The sequence below is a fragment of the Poecilia latipinna genome, unplaced genomic scaffold (assembly GCF_001443285.1).
Source record: "Poecilia latipinna isolate Pla-1442-1.1 unplaced genomic scaffold, P_latipinna-1.0 Scaffold375, whole genome shotgun sequence".
NCBI classification, from domain to species: Eukaryota; Metazoa; Chordata; class Actinopteri; order Cyprinodontiformes; family Poeciliidae; genus Poecilia; species Poecilia latipinna.
Genome location: NW_015112991.1, coordinates 217,500 through 232,134, shown reverse-complemented (window position 1 = coordinate 232,134; position 14,635 = coordinate 217,500). Strand labels below are relative to the sequence as shown.

General features: G+C 37.4%; 2 protein-coding genes across 2 annotated transcripts in view; both read right to left on the bottom strand.

The window, feature by feature from the left end:
- Window positions 1-3,635: 3,635 nt before the first annotated feature.
- sumf2 (sulfatase modifying factor 2) lies at window positions 3,636-7,082 on the bottom strand. The gene is made up of 9 exons (XM_015036674.1): window positions 6,866-7,082; window positions 6,639-6,786; window positions 6,431-6,545; window positions 5,763-5,807; window positions 5,543-5,693; window positions 5,159-5,214; window positions 4,584-4,668; window positions 4,333-4,474; window positions 3,636-3,981 (listed from the first exon to the last, which is right to left on the bottom strand). The coding sequence occupies exons 1-9, from the start codon at window positions 6,963-6,965 to the stop codon at window positions 3,894-3,896; spliced, it is 930 nt and encodes a 309-aa protein (XP_014892160.1). The 5' UTR covers window positions 6,966-7,082; the 3' UTR covers window positions 3,636-3,893.
- A 1,405-nt stretch (window positions 7,083-8,487) lies between these two features.
- Window positions 8,488-14,635, bottom strand: part of cct6a (chaperonin containing TCP1, subunit 6A (zeta 1)) — an 11,319-nt gene continuing 5,171 nt past the window's right edge. The window contains exons 4-13 of the mRNA XM_015036667.1: window positions 14,127-14,300; window positions 12,919-13,022; window positions 12,574-12,844; window positions 11,565-11,647; window positions 10,864-10,960; window positions 10,640-10,787; window positions 9,354-9,487; window positions 9,078-9,180; window positions 8,901-8,973; window positions 8,488-8,825 (exon numbers count right to left, since the gene is read on the bottom strand). Coding sequence (XP_014892153.1) covers window positions 8,753-8,825; window positions 8,901-8,973; window positions 9,078-9,180; window positions 9,354-9,487; window positions 10,640-10,787; window positions 10,864-10,960; window positions 11,565-11,647; window positions 12,574-12,844; window positions 12,919-13,022; window positions 14,127-14,300 — 1,260 coding nt within the window. The 3' untranslated portion in view covers window positions 8,488-8,752. The remainder of the gene's footprint in view (window positions 8,826-8,900; window positions 8,974-9,077; window positions 9,181-9,353; window positions 9,488-10,639; window positions 10,788-10,863; window positions 10,961-11,564; window positions 11,648-12,573; window positions 12,845-12,918; window positions 13,023-14,126; window positions 14,301-14,635) is intronic.

The following is a 14,635-nucleotide window of genomic DNA, read 5'->3' as shown; positions in this document are numbered from 1 at the left end:
ATAACAATACATTTTCCCCATGTATAAGTGAAACAATTTACCAAAAAACAAGTACTTTTTCATCAATATTAAGGAGTTTTTGACCTAAAAAAGTTCCCATATCTTATTAAAAAGTTACTTCTAAGTTAGTTTTGTCTTATTTCAAGTATGCTAAGATATTTGCGTTAGAAACTAGACAGAAAAACCTGGTAAGATTTTGTGTTTTTGCAGTGTGCTGATAAAAACACAGATAGAAAAAGACGCTGACTGGAATAATTTACTCAAAGGAAACGAGTGCGGCTGGAATCAAACATCACTGGTAAAATACGAAATGTTGCCAGGTGTGTTTTGGTCTAGTTTCTAGTGCAAAAGATCTTCACTTGAAATAAGTAAAGCAAACTTACAAGTAACTTTTCAGCAACATTTAACAGCTGGTTTTAAGTAAATAATTCCTTATTATTGACGAAAATTTACTAGTTACATTGGCAGATAAATTCACTTTAACACTTTCCTCATGTAATAAGTGAAACAAGTACTTTTTAATCAATATTAAGAAATTACTGACTTAAAACAAGTTCCTACATCTTGGTGAAAAGTTATTCCTGAGTTAGTTTTGTCTTATTTTGAGTTAACTAAGATATTTGCGCTACAAACTAGACTAAAACTACTTGATAAGATTTTGTGTTTTTTCAGTGATAAAAACGCTGATAAAAGACGCTGACTGGAATAATTTACTCAAAGGAAACAAGTGCTTTTTTTAAACCTACACACACGATTAGTCATCGGTTTATTTTTAGTCTGAAAAGTTCTTGGGGAAAACACCAGATATAGTCATTACTTATAGAGGACGGTGGTTTTAAGTGACAACGCTCCAGCAGAGATGAGTCAACAACCAACGGAGAACCTTGATGCTTTTCATGGCGGCTGTTTTATTCTCATCTTAAAACAAAACCTTTCTTTCTTTTTACTAAACACACTATTCAGATAATTGAGTGAATAAGCCTGTTTTTAATTTTGGTAGAGTAAGACACGGGTCGAAGATGTGGCTTTTTAAAAACTCTGTGTGAAACAAAAGCGTTTCCCTCTGATCACCAGATCTTTTGATTGCCATTGTTTTGTCCTCTGATAGCCAAACTAGTTTAAATCTACATCTGCAGACATTAAAATATAATTTATTTATGTAATTTATTGAAATACTCATACAGAGCATGTGTTTATATCTGGTCATTTTGATGATAATAGCTTATAGCTAATGAAAATCCAAAATTCAGTGTATAAGACCAATAAAATAAAATAATATATATATATATATATATATATATATATATATATATATATATATATATATATTTTTTTTTTTTAAGAAACAAATGTTATCTTTTAACTGTATTATACACCCCAACAAGGAGGGTAACCCCAAAAGATTATTGCTAATGATAATGGCAGCCCACAGGGAGAATATCAGAAAGTTGAGTGGAAGGAAAATGTGTGCAAAGACAAGAGAAGGTACATTAATAATAATATTAAGAATAATCACGTCACAGCTCAAACTGGACTTGTTCTCAGTGGTCAAAAGTCTTATTTTTGAGTATGGAAGTTTGAATTTATTTGGAAATTAAAGTAAAAGGAGGAAGGAACTGAACCCACGTTACTTGAGGTCGGTTGTGAAGTTTCCATGATGAGTAATGATTTGGGATGTTTTATCACCTTCCTGTGCTGATTCACTGTATTTTGTCAAGTCTGAGTTGTTTATTTTATTAGGAAACTTTGGATTATTTTATGGTTGCTGCTGCTGCTTTAAGCTTTATGAAGATGCTGATTTAAATTTTCAGCCTCAGTAACTTAAAGTCAAAAATGTCGCCTCCTTTATCTGACAGGCTGACAGCGATGGGCGACACGGCTGAAAAATGCCATTTCTGATTGTTTTCATGTCCTATTGCAGATTATAATCCATTTTTCCCTCACTTTACTTTCTAAAACATAATTTACAAATGACAGGCAATATTGTCAAAAAGAGGCTTTAATCTTAGACTTTTTATTATTTAATTATTACTCAAGAATATCGTCAGAATATTAGATAAAGATGTAATTTTACCAGAAGAAGATCCTAAAATTATGCTTGAATAATTATTGTTTTGTGTTCATTCTACAAATTTTACAGTTTTATTCTGGTAATATGGATGTTATTTTTGTAACGTTACAATTTCATATTAATTTTTTTAATTTAAACTCTTGCATTTCATCATAGAGTTTACCTGACTCCAAACTCCAAATAAATAGAAGATATATAGCAGCGAGTAAAACAAGATGGCGGCCAAGAGCGTGATGACATCACAATAGACTGAAAAAAACAAATCCAGATTTTCCAAAGATTGAATCAAAAAATTTGATAAAACTGATTTATCCATCTCACCTCACCTAAACCCAGATTATTTTTCCTAGTAGAAGATGAGGATCGTCTCCACGCCACTGTGCACTGATGCAGTAATAAAATAAACTTCACACTCTGAGGCACATTACAGAACATACACAAACACCTCTGTATTAAAATCCTCCATAATATTCAAACTTTGAGAGAAATCGATCAGCTGCGAGTCTCAATCATCCATAAAAGAAACCAAACACTGCGTGCTTTCCATGAGCTCAGCCAAACGTTGGGAGCAGTGACTCATACGGATGAAGAACATTGCATTCTCCTCTCCTTCGGGTATTTATTTGCCCCGTGTCAAAACAGACAACAAAACATTGAGAGACACCCGGCCTCAACATGTAAAACTACTTCACCGACATAAAGATGAAATATCTGGTTCAACCAGCGCTGCAGTGAAACGAGGATTCAACAGGTTTTCATCAGTTAAACGTGAAGTTGGGCGGAGATGAAATAGCTGGTTGCCTAGCAACTGATTAGGACATGAAACCACAAATTGTCTTGACGTTCAACTGATTAATTGGTGTTTGGAAACTAATGAGACGGCTCAAGTTATTTAGGTTATTAGGTCAGTGGATTTTGCTTCGGAGAAGCCACAGGTGTTAATAAAGATCAAATCATAAATGTTTACTTTCTGCATTAAAACCAGGCTTTGACTTCCACATGTATTCCCACTAATGTACATGAAAACTTGAATGTAGGGCTGGTGGTTTCACGTGCAGATAAATGTGCGTGGCTCCATTTAGCAGAAAGTCTGCAGACGAGTTTCAGACAGGAACTGTGGAGGTGCAGACTCACCCTGCTCACATGCAACATGCTGGCTGCTTCATTTACCGGCGGCATGATTGGCAAATATCCACGATTGCTTTTCTGGGATTAACGGGTGTTTACATAACCAGCTTTTATTCTGCTTGTCTTATGTAATGGAAAATAAATCACCCTTCCCTCCACAATGACTTTAAACAGCGACTTGATACTTAAACCAAGACCAAAGTTCTCAAAATGAATCAATTAACATGAGAAAGTGAAGAAAGAGCCAGCGGAGGGATTTGGGTTTCTGTGACTAAACTAAAGCGCTGATTTGGTCTCTTGTCACGTAGATAAGTCAACAAAGAGAGATCTCAGCGTGAAGAGTCCCCTTTCTGTTGTTCAGTGAATTAATTAATGTTTTTGTCTCAGGAGACAAGATGTGTCTATGTTGCAAACAAACTGAATTAGAGGCAGTGAGTTTTATTTCTTAAGTGTTTATTTGTTGAATTTGAGTGTAGAAAGAAGTTTCTCCATAGGAGAGATCAGAGTTGCTTCTCAAGTGTTCAGACTTCCTGGGGTCCCGTCATGGTGGCCCTCGCTGCGTCGACACAAAACAACTGGACTTCTTCCAAAAACAGTGAAAAGAAATCCAGTTCCTCCCTGTCAGAGCCCTGAATTTAAATCATTTCCTTCCATTTACTTTAAATCAAAATAATTAACAATAAACAGTTTTTTGCTAAAGTTCAGCTTTCTCTTTCTGTCCCAAACTGGCTGCACACCTGAAGCTCAGGTTGTCGGAGGCGGAGTCTGGGGTGTTACCCATCCTGAAACACACAACCAGAACCGTCAGTCTGTCTTCACAGCTGCCCTGATGCATCACTGTTAAAGCTGTTTTACTCCTGACCCCCAAAGACACTTCAGGGGTTGAAGGGATGTGCATAAGACTGACATGACACCTGTCATGAACATGGAGTCTTCATAGATGTTTACAACTGTTTTCGTGAAGTGTCATTTGGTAAATACAGATATTTTTAATGCAAAAGTGTCAACTTTGCATTAAAAGTGACATTATTTACCGAATTGCACATTTACAAAACCTCCATCATGTTTATGACGGGTGTTATGTCAGTCTTCTTCAAATAACATGTTACTGAATAAAAATAAAAGCAACTCACCTGGTTGTGATCCGAGCCTTGTGATTGGCCGAGCCGTCCACTGTGTCGATCCAAGAGGCGCCGCGTAAAACGTAGGTGGGCTGAGCTGCCGGAAAGCGTGTGGACGTCCACTCCCACGTGTTTCCCATCATGTCGTACAGTCCTGCAGGAGCAGCCAACGCAAAACTAAATACTTATTAACCTTACCTTTTGACTGCAATTATAAAAATACTTTTAGTTTTTGTATTTTAAGTTAGCTAAGGCGCCATTACCGTAACTGTTCTGAGGAGGAAAAGCAGCGACAGACGAGATGCCGTGATATCCGTCCTCTGCAGTGTCTCCGTCTGGAAACTGTCCCTGAAACACACAGGAGGACACAGTTTGTTTTCTGTCTTAAAGAGACAATAATGGAAATCATAACACATTTTCCTGAAATTGTCCCAGAAATTATTGCAATAAATGACAAAATTGTCATTTTGAGACCAATTTCAAAAATAAAAAACATTTAACAGTGGTACCGGAAAACATTTTAAATATCCAAATAAAACACACAAAACAACAATTTTGTTTACATGAAATCTCTGTAAACAAAATTATATTACAAAATTATAATAGCCATTCAGCTTAGACAAGGATAACAGGCAAAAGAGGCAGATTAACAACTTCATACCAACGATAGTGAGGGGGAGCATCTCTGAAACAAGATTTGCATTCATTTAAATTAATTATTCATTCATAATAAGCAATTTATTTATTGTTTATTGTGACAGGCTTACACGTTAACATTAAGTAGCAGAGAAGTTAGCATGAATTATTATATTTAAAAAATAAATGAAAACAGTCTGACCTGCCACAGGTTGGTCCTGTTAGGCTGGAACTTGTTTCCCCACGGATACGTCCGACCTGGATCACAGAAATCATTGAAGAAAAGAAAAAGAAACAAGAAAATAAATCAAATTTAAAAAATGGTTTTCTTCTGTTAAAAAAACTACTTATTATGTGTGATGTATCTGCCTTCCTTGACAGAAATTATTTATTTATGTCACCATCTAAGAAAGACTGTTAATAAATATAGATTTAAATGTCTGATTAGTGTACTAAACATTAAATCATTATATTTGGATGTTACCTTTAATTTTTATAGTGATAAAACTCCTGATAATGTTTTATTTATTGACTTGCTGTGCAGATTAACCAATCAAATGTGGGTCTATTATTCTGTGCCGTTTACCCTGCAATCCTCCTCGAGCCGCCCATTCCCACTCCTCCTCTGTGGGCAGTCTGTGGCCTTTCCACTTGCAGAACTCCCGCGCATCATTCCAGCTCACATGAACCACCGGGAAGTCCAAACGCTCCAGAATACCTGAACTGGGCCCTGCAGGCTGAGCAGAGGCAAGGAGGAGCGAGGCTTGAGGAATGCGCTCAGCTGGAAAGAAAACCGTAAAACTTACCTGTCTCCAAAAGGCTCGTTCTATGGGCAGCCACCAGGGGGCAGACTAGATAGCAGAGAAAGGAAAATAACTTAAAATTGGGGTGTCCAAAGTGTGGTTCGGGGGCCACTTGTAGCCCAATGAATGATTCTGTGTGGCCCCAGACCACAACTCTGGAATGCAGCCTGCAAGCCAAATGCAAATGGACACGACTTTTTTATCCTTTAAGGAAATATTTTCATAGGAAAAATCTTAAAATAAAACAATGTTAGCTACTTTATTGTATTTTGTTTGTTTGATAAATGCAGCAACAAAAGTAGTAGTTACTCCCATGCTGTTCTTGTTGCTGAGCTTGGACTCTTAACTTAAACAATGATCTTAACTTAAACAAGGTCTGATCCATCTTGTTTATTACTGAGCAGATAAAACATTTAAAATATAACAAGAAGTTTATTTGTGAAGTTTTATTTTAAATTATTAATATACCTAGGAATGTGCATCTCTGTACTGCTCTTGATTGAGGCACTCTTAATTTTCAGCAGGGTCCACAAAAAAATCATTCAGAGAGCTCCAAACGGCCCCGGGCCTCACTTTGGACACCCCAAAGACAACAACGGAAGTCGTAAAGTTTGCAAACCTCAACTTTTGTGTCGCTGGTTGTATCGTTCTGGTCATATTTCCTGTCTCACCTCTATCCTCTGTGTCACTTTGCTCTTCAGTTCTTCTGAAACAAAGTCCTGAAACACAAAACTCCATCCAAATGTCTCAGCCTCGGTTTTATACTTCTCTGCTCGCACAAAGTCTCTGTTGAGAGCAAAGAAGAACAAAAAAGCGAACTTAGCACTGCGTTAAATAGATATATTGTCCATGTGAGTGTCTGGTTTATTGGTATACTACCTGAAAATTGAATTAGTGACCGGATATTTGTCTATTCTGAACGGCAGCACCTCCACCGCCCTGACCGGGGACTCTCCGTCCCTGCTGTCCGCTGCTCTGGTTCCCATCTCCAGCCTTCCTCCGGGGATGTTCACCATCTCCCCAGCGGCTGTCAGAAGGAAACCAGTCCCATTCTGATAAAGGTTTAATAATTTATCATTTATGCATTTTGCAAAATGAGATCTTACCGAACTCTGGTAGTAAAACAGCAAATAACCAGAAAAGGGTTCTAACGTCCATTTTTACACTTTCTGTCCGCGAGCTGAGGCTAAACTTAAAAACTAACATGAAAGTTTAGCATTTAACTAATAAACACGGGTTAATTTCCAAAAGCTTTTAAATTTTATTTTGTTGCATTGTTCCTTTTTCTTTTTGGCGACTCAAAAAAATCTGTGCGACGTGAGAAACGTTCCGTGTTCAAAGGTTCCGCTTAGGATAAGAAAAACGAAAAACAGTAATTTCAGATGGTTTGAATCTCACTAACTATAGTAAAGGTCTAGGAAAATAAAATGTTAGATGTGTAAAAGTGCACAAAAGCATATAAAGGGATAATACGACAAAAATAATTGATAATGTCTATAAATACTTTTATTAACCTTATTCCAAATCTGATATATGGACCATAAACACTTATTTAACACTGATACCATGTATGAAAGTCTATACACCAATATTACATAACCAGTTTATGACAAAAAGGTGAATCATGTGAAGCAACTTAAAATCTTGCTCTACCTCTAATGTGACATAATCTGGTTGCATAAGTGTCCCACACCCTTAAAATATTATTTATTTAATGATCCCTTTAATTTATACTCAGCATTCAACAGTCTCAACATGCCATGACTCTGCCTTAAAAACTATACACCACAAGATATTCACATCTATGTCTCTGTTATCACAGATTTTCTGACAGATAGCTCTGAACTCTGCTTTTGTAAATGTTCTTTCATTTTCAGCTTTAGATTTGTCAAAACGGACATTTGTAAACTTTATTTTAAATCAGTGTGAAACAATCAGCACCATGTTTCACTAAGCAAAACATGGCGCTCTTTTGATGTGGATTCGATCCCAAACATTATCGCTTTACACATTTTGTCTCATCTATTCCTCAATTTTGTAGAAACAGTTTACAAAACAATCTTGTTCTCCATATTTTCTTCATGCTGCTCATGGAGTTTATTTATAGACAACTGGTAAGATATATCTTTCTACTGGTTGACATTGTACAATTACGTAATTTTGCTCATTTGTAAACTAAGAGATGCAAAGTGTGAACTCAGGGGATTCTTAAATTGAATTAAAATGTGATTGTAAATATTTTACATTTTGCCAACAGATTTGTTGAAATAGAAATTGCAATTATTTTTTGTGAAAATCTAACTCATGAAATGATGATAAATCTGGTATTAGCAGGTTGTTAAAATTAAGTGAGGCCTGAGGGCCATTTGCAGAACCTTATGAGCTTCGAGCCACAATAATTTGCAAGTGTATTTCCTACAACCTTTTCTTTTTCATTATTGCACAGCAAGTTGAATTTTCAGCAAAAAAATAAATAAAATGTTTCACATTTCTTCAGATTTAAAAAACATTTTATGCTTTTAGGCGCCCGACCATTTTGACTTGACAATTTTGGTCGACTTCACAAAAAGTTTGGACACCTCTGACATCAGGATCCCCTAATTATCTACAGCAAATCACAAAGACCTGGTTCAGTTAGACCTCAGACTTCTGAAGTTTTATTTTTATCCTTCTAAGGAGCCGAGTCAATTTTTAAATCCATTTTCTCTTGAAATAAGAAACAACCAAATCTTGCAAGCCAAGAACTTTTTTAATGGGTAGAAACAGAACTGCAGGTCAGTGCTTTTAACAAAAATCGCATAAATAAACCAATCGTTCCAGAGAGGGGCACAAATCATGAAAACATGAGCAGGTGAACGATGATTTCTGATGCTAAGATGGCCGCCGCAGGTTTGCCATCGACTGGGGAGCTTCAGAGTGCCGAGAGCTGGGTGGCGTTGACTGAACCGTCAGGTAAACAACCATCACTGGAGGACAAACGCCGCCGCTCTTCCTTAACCTTTCAGAGAAGAGAGTCCGGCTCGCATGATCTCATCGACCAGCAGGATGTTGCTGGCGATCACCGTGCTGTAAAACACAGAGACGCGTTAGAGACGGAGGAAACTCTGTCAGGACTGAGGCATCTTAGAAGTGGATCCTCACCAGGAATGGAGAAGCTGCTTCTTCACACTGTAGTTGTCCCAAACTCCAGCCTCCCCGGCCACCATCGGCTCCCCTGAACAAAAACAGGATTTCAGGTCAGAACGAGCTTCATCCTGTGCACAGCTGCACATAAAATCATCCTGCACACAGCTGCACATAAATCAATGTGATGATTACCGGTGCTGAGGTCGACTCCGACCAGCTGACCGGACTCTTTGTACTCCATCTGCAGCTTCAGCAGAGTCTCCTGAGGGTCGTAGCCCGAGTTCTGGGCCAAAACCTGCAAACAAGAAAGAATAAAAAACAAATCTTTATACACCATGAACTTAAAAAAAAAAATAAAATCTACAAGCAGCTCAGCTAAGTGTAAACACTTAAAACATTGACACTGTGCATCAGTGTGCACACAGAACAAACAATCTTATCTTAGGAGAAAAGGTCAAAGGGGGTCACCTTGGGGATGACGAGAAGAGCATCTGCAAAGGCCTGGACCCCCAGCTGGGCTCGGCCTTTCACATTGGGCTTGTGTTTCACCAGAGCGTCCGCCACAGCGACTTCTAACGCCCCGGCGCCAGACACAACGCAACCTGAGCACACAAAGCGATATTTAAAATTAATCCTCCATCCTACAGAGTTTATAAAAATAATAAAAGTCAAGGAATCTGTTCTGATCAGCTGAATACATGTAGGAGAGACAAAACTCTCCTAATGCAGAGGAAAAGATCAGAGTTTCTGTGGCACAGACAGAGGAGACCAGGAAGCGCCACCGTAACGTCCCTGGGTGTTCGCTGTGCAAAATTCAGTTCACTTTGTATTTTAAAACATTAATTTTACAAATACTAGCAAACTGAAGAGCCTCCAAAGCTACTTCTGACAAACTGTAAGTCTGGGGCGTCAAACTGCAATTAAATTTACAAATTTGACCCGTAGATGCAGATGAGACTTTTAATTTATGATCAGAGTAAAAACTGTTACCAAAATAACTTTATTACACAGGAAAATGTAAAGTACAACACAAAGTACTCGTGTTCTTATAACGAAGTTTTAACAAATGGTAAAACCAGGTTCATCCAGACTTTAATGCACCCAAACCAGCTTTTATTCTTTCTTAAACTCAAATAAATAAAGCAAATGTTTTGAAACAAAGTGACTGAAATCCTGCCCTAATTACTGAAAATAAATTTATTCAACTGAGACAAAAAAAAACAACTGAAAACTGGATGCGATTTATTAAGACGGCAAACGTGCAAAATCTGTTGCGGCGAATTATGACTTGCAGAAAAAAAGACAAAATGAAGTAAATTTCTGTCAAAAAAAACTCAAATTTTGAGAGTAATCTCAGACATTTTCTGGAAAAAGGTTGAAATTTTTCTTTGGAAAATTTTCTAGAAAATTTCCAGTTTAAAAAAAAAAAAAAAACCCTGGAAATTGGTGGGTGATTAATCTCAAATCACCCACTGAGATTAATCACAAAGTTTCTGAGTTACTGGCAGAAATTTACTCCTTTTTTTCTATCTACAAAAGCCCTAATATTCTGTCGTAAAAATCCATTTCAAGTTTTGGATCTACAGTAATCTACTTCATTTGATTTTAAGTTGGCTTTTTGGGCCCGTTGCTATTTTTGGATCTACAATTTTGGCCAAAATTGCAAAACGTTTCGACTCCCCTGTTGTAGATATTTCAAGTGGAGAGCTAAATTTAAAAGCTACATATTTTATCTATGCTTATTGGTTTGTTACCGTCTTCGATGGCGTTCTTGACGGCCCGCAGGCCGTCCCTCACGGCGTCTTTGATCTGCGTCAGGGTGTGTTTGTTCGGACCCTTCACCAGCAGCGTGACGGAGCGAGGGTTCCCGCACTTCTCAATGAACGTGTACTTCTCCTCCCCCTATAGAAAAACAGATTGAACATAGTAAAACATCTGTCTAAAAAGACTGAACGAGAAATAAATCTGTTGTACTCACTAGTGTGTGTTCATAAACCAGCCCAGCGTGACCCAAGCACTCAGGCGTGAGGTCATCCACCGAGTTCATGGCGATGCCGCCGCAGGCGAGAGTGAGCCTGAAAAATAAAAACACAATCAAACTTTAAATATTCAAATATGACACCCAAATCGCTCTCTTTAATTCATATTTAGAAGTTTGGAGTGTAAAACAGTGACCTGGTTTGGGTTTTCATTATCTGTAAATTCAACAAATGATAAATAAAAAAAGCAACTTGCTTCAGCTTTATTTTAAAATGTATAATACTTAGACTTAAAGTGAGACGGACAGAGTTCGTGGAAAATCAGTTTGGTGCATTTTTCTCCCGTTAGTTTAAATCTAAGATGGTGGACACGTAAAAACGCTCTCACTCAGTAAAACCAGTAATACTCATGATCTACATGATGAAAGATAATTTTCTATTTTTCACACAGCTGTTCATAATTGGAAAATTCCTGATTTCCAGGAAGTCTGTAACATGTAAGATTTGATGTTTTGTGATTAGAACAGGAAAATATTTAGGGGATCTTCAAATACCCCAAATCTGTACAGAGTGAAGGTGATCACCACTAATTATTTCAGGGGAAAAAATGATTTTCTTTATAAATTTAACATGTAAAAGTGCCAACAGTTGTCTTGTGAGGAATGCAAATGATAAATGCATTCCTCTTCCAATCTCTTACCTCTCCATGTTCCTCCTCTTTGCTCTGCGCAGAGCGACGATTCCCTCCTTGGCGAGAGCGTCCAGGGAGAACGGATCGATACCCTGAGCAAGAGGAGAGACGAGCCCGTTTACCATCGTTAATTAAACCAATTAATGATTTAGTTCTGTTCTGATCCGCTGAATATAAGCAGCAGAGGAGCGACTCTCCTGATGCAGAGATGAGCGTTACTGTGGCACAGAAACAAAAAACCAGGCAGAGCCACGTTGGCGTCCCTGGGTGTTTGCTCTGTGCGTTTAATCCTACTGAGTCAGGGGGACAAAGAGCGGCTCGGGGGCCGTTTGTGGCCCCAACTGCAACACAAGCATGATACAAATTAAAGTACATTTCTGTCTAAAAACTCAGAAGTTTTGAGAGTAATCTCAGAAAATTTCAAGAAAAAACAAGGGCATTAATTTGCCAGGAAAAAAAAAAAAAAAAAAATCTAATTTTTATATTAATATAAATGTTTTTACGAAAAAGTACAAAAAAGAGAAAAAAAATTACAAACCAGTTTTTGTAAATTTGGCAAATATTTTGTACCAAAAAATACGTCAAACATTTTCTAAAACTATACAAGTTTTCTTAAAAAAAAATATATCAGAAATTTACCACTAAATGTTTGAATTTTTGACTATTGTAAAAAAAAAAAAAAAAAAAGTAATTAATTTCTACAAAAATAAGAGCCAATTTTTAGATATTTTATACAAAACAAAAAAAAAAACATGGAAATTTCTGAATTTAAAATTTCCAAGTTTTCTGAAAAATTTCTGAGATTAATCACAAAATTTCTGAGATTTTAGCAGAAATTTACTCACTTCTTTCTATTTACAGTGACCCTAATCTACAATAAATATTGCTCTACTTTATTTGACAGATTTTGGGTTTTCTGGTCAATGCTGCAAAACGTTTGGACTCTAAGTGGATAAACATCAACAGACCAACATCGTCACCATGTTGTGGTGATTTAACGGCGCTGAAACTCGCCGACCTTCTGGTTGATGACGACGAAGCCCTTGTCGTCGCTGGGACAGACTTTCTTCTTCAGGGCGATGATCTTCTGCACGCGCTCCTCGATGAACTTCCTCTCTGCGGCCACCAGCTTCTCCCGCTCCCCGGCGCTCTTGTAGAAGAAGCCGGAGTTGACCTCCGTCTTTTCGTACTCCAGAGAGACGTTGCAGGTCAGAACGTAGGCATCCTCCACCCTCTTCTTCATGTCCGGATGTCTGGCGCCGTGATCCAGAACCAAACCTTTGATCAGTCTGGAGAAAAACGGGGCTGGGTTTTAGATTTCTCAGAGATAATAAAGAAGTTTTTGTGATCTGTTGAAACTGACTGTGTGTCGCTCTCAGTCTTGTGCTTCATCTCCATGATTTCCACCATGTACAGGTCGATGGGTTCGTTGGGTTTGGAGATGGCAAGCACGGCGTCCACCACAGCCTGAGGACAGAAAGATCAACATTTCTTAAAATATTTAACTTCACTTTAACGTTTAATCAGGCGAATCAATAGTTTGGAGCAAACTTAAAGCTGGAGATTAACGTTTTCATTTTGATCGATCTTTTTCCAATCATACCTCAATGCAAACATTTTGTGGAAACTACAACACTCTTCTGGGTAGAAACAGTGACAAAGTGAAGACTCAGTTTGCCAGTTACACAATCAGTGAAATATAAAAAAATAAAATGAGGGGGACCAAAGCTGCATTAAGACTTGAATGTGTAGAAATCGCTGCAGCTTGAGTTGTTTTGGATTTTTCTGAAATTTTATAATTATCTTATTGACTTTAATAAACTTAATTTTATATTTCCATTTTATCATTTATACACCTGTGATGTTGTGTTTGTTGTGAAGCACTTTGGGCAGCTGAGGCTGTTGTAAATGTGCTATATAAACAAACTTTGTCTCAACTTCCCCTCTTGTTTGCTTTTGTTTTAAATTGATTTTCTTTGTATTTAACTTTGTTTATTCTTTCACTATACTGTGTACAATAAAGTTAAAACTAACTAAACTATAGAAAAACAACACATTTCTACTTTTTAGTTAAGATTTAATAGATTTATTGTTAAATGTGATTTTGTCAGAAAAATTATATATCAGTTTTTGACTGATAAAAGGAAGGTTTATCATGTAGCAAAGTTTTATTTTTTTTTTTTTTTTTTTTTACTTTTGAACATCCAGAGTCACAAAGGACTCTGGACTCATATTCCAGGTGCTTTCCACATATTTGGGCAACTGGAAGGCCATTAAACTGCTCCAAATGCACAACATAATCATGATCAAGTGGCTGAAATGTAAAAGCTCAAATAGCAACATGAGAAATTAGAGAAAAATCTTTTATTGCATCATTCCTTGTTCCTGCACTAATTAAGCAGCAGATTCTCATCTGAAGCAGGAGAAAATTAACATTTCATCGTTACTGTTTAACCTGCTCAACACCGGAAGGATTTACATTTTAACTGCTTCTCAGATTTCCAACATAGACGGAAAGAAAATCACCAGGTTTTTTAGATTAAACTGGTTAAGTCGATCTAAATGCCTCACCTCAGTAAGCAGGTCTGCCAGCTCTGTGTGGACCTTGGTCCTCAGAGAAGTCCGGGCGACATTGATGAGCGTTTCTCTGTCCATTTCCCGAGTCACTTTCACTTCCTCCAGAACAGCCAGGGCTTTCTCTTTGGCTGCCTCGAAGCCTTCGGCGATTATTCTTGGATGAAGGCCCTGCAGAACCAAACCGAAAATGAGTTAAGAAATGTGTTCATTTAAAACCCGACAACAGTTAGAAAGGTTTAGAGAACGTAGATCCTGTGCAGTGTGACGCCATGTATGAAACATCCTGCCCCCATCTCCCTGCTGGAGGGCAAAAAGCTGCTAGCCAACAATGACTAGCGTTAGCTGTTAAGTCATCAATATAAACGCACGAATGTATAAAACACGCCTGATATATAAAACAAAAAGGGACACAGTGCTTTGATGCCAATTGTCAACACTATGACAACTAGATAACAAGGCCAGGAAAAAGTTTTAAGAAAAACGTAGAGGAGAGGAAAATAGTT

Bases quoted from the DNA above. Each gene is read 5' to 3' on its own strand.
- sumf2 (XM_015036674.1), bottom strand. From the start codon at position 6,965: ATGTTAGTTTTTAAGTTTAGCCTCAGCTCGCGGACAGAAAGTGTAAAA. The intron at 6,546-6,638 runs GTAGTATACCAA...TGCTCTCAACAG, and splicing joins GTCACTAATTCAATTTTCAG to AGACTTTGTGCGAGCAGAGA. The intron at 5,694-5,762 runs GTAAGTTTTACG...GCCTCTGCTCAG, and splicing joins AACGAGCCTTTTGGAGACAG to CCTGCAGGGCCCAGTTCAGG.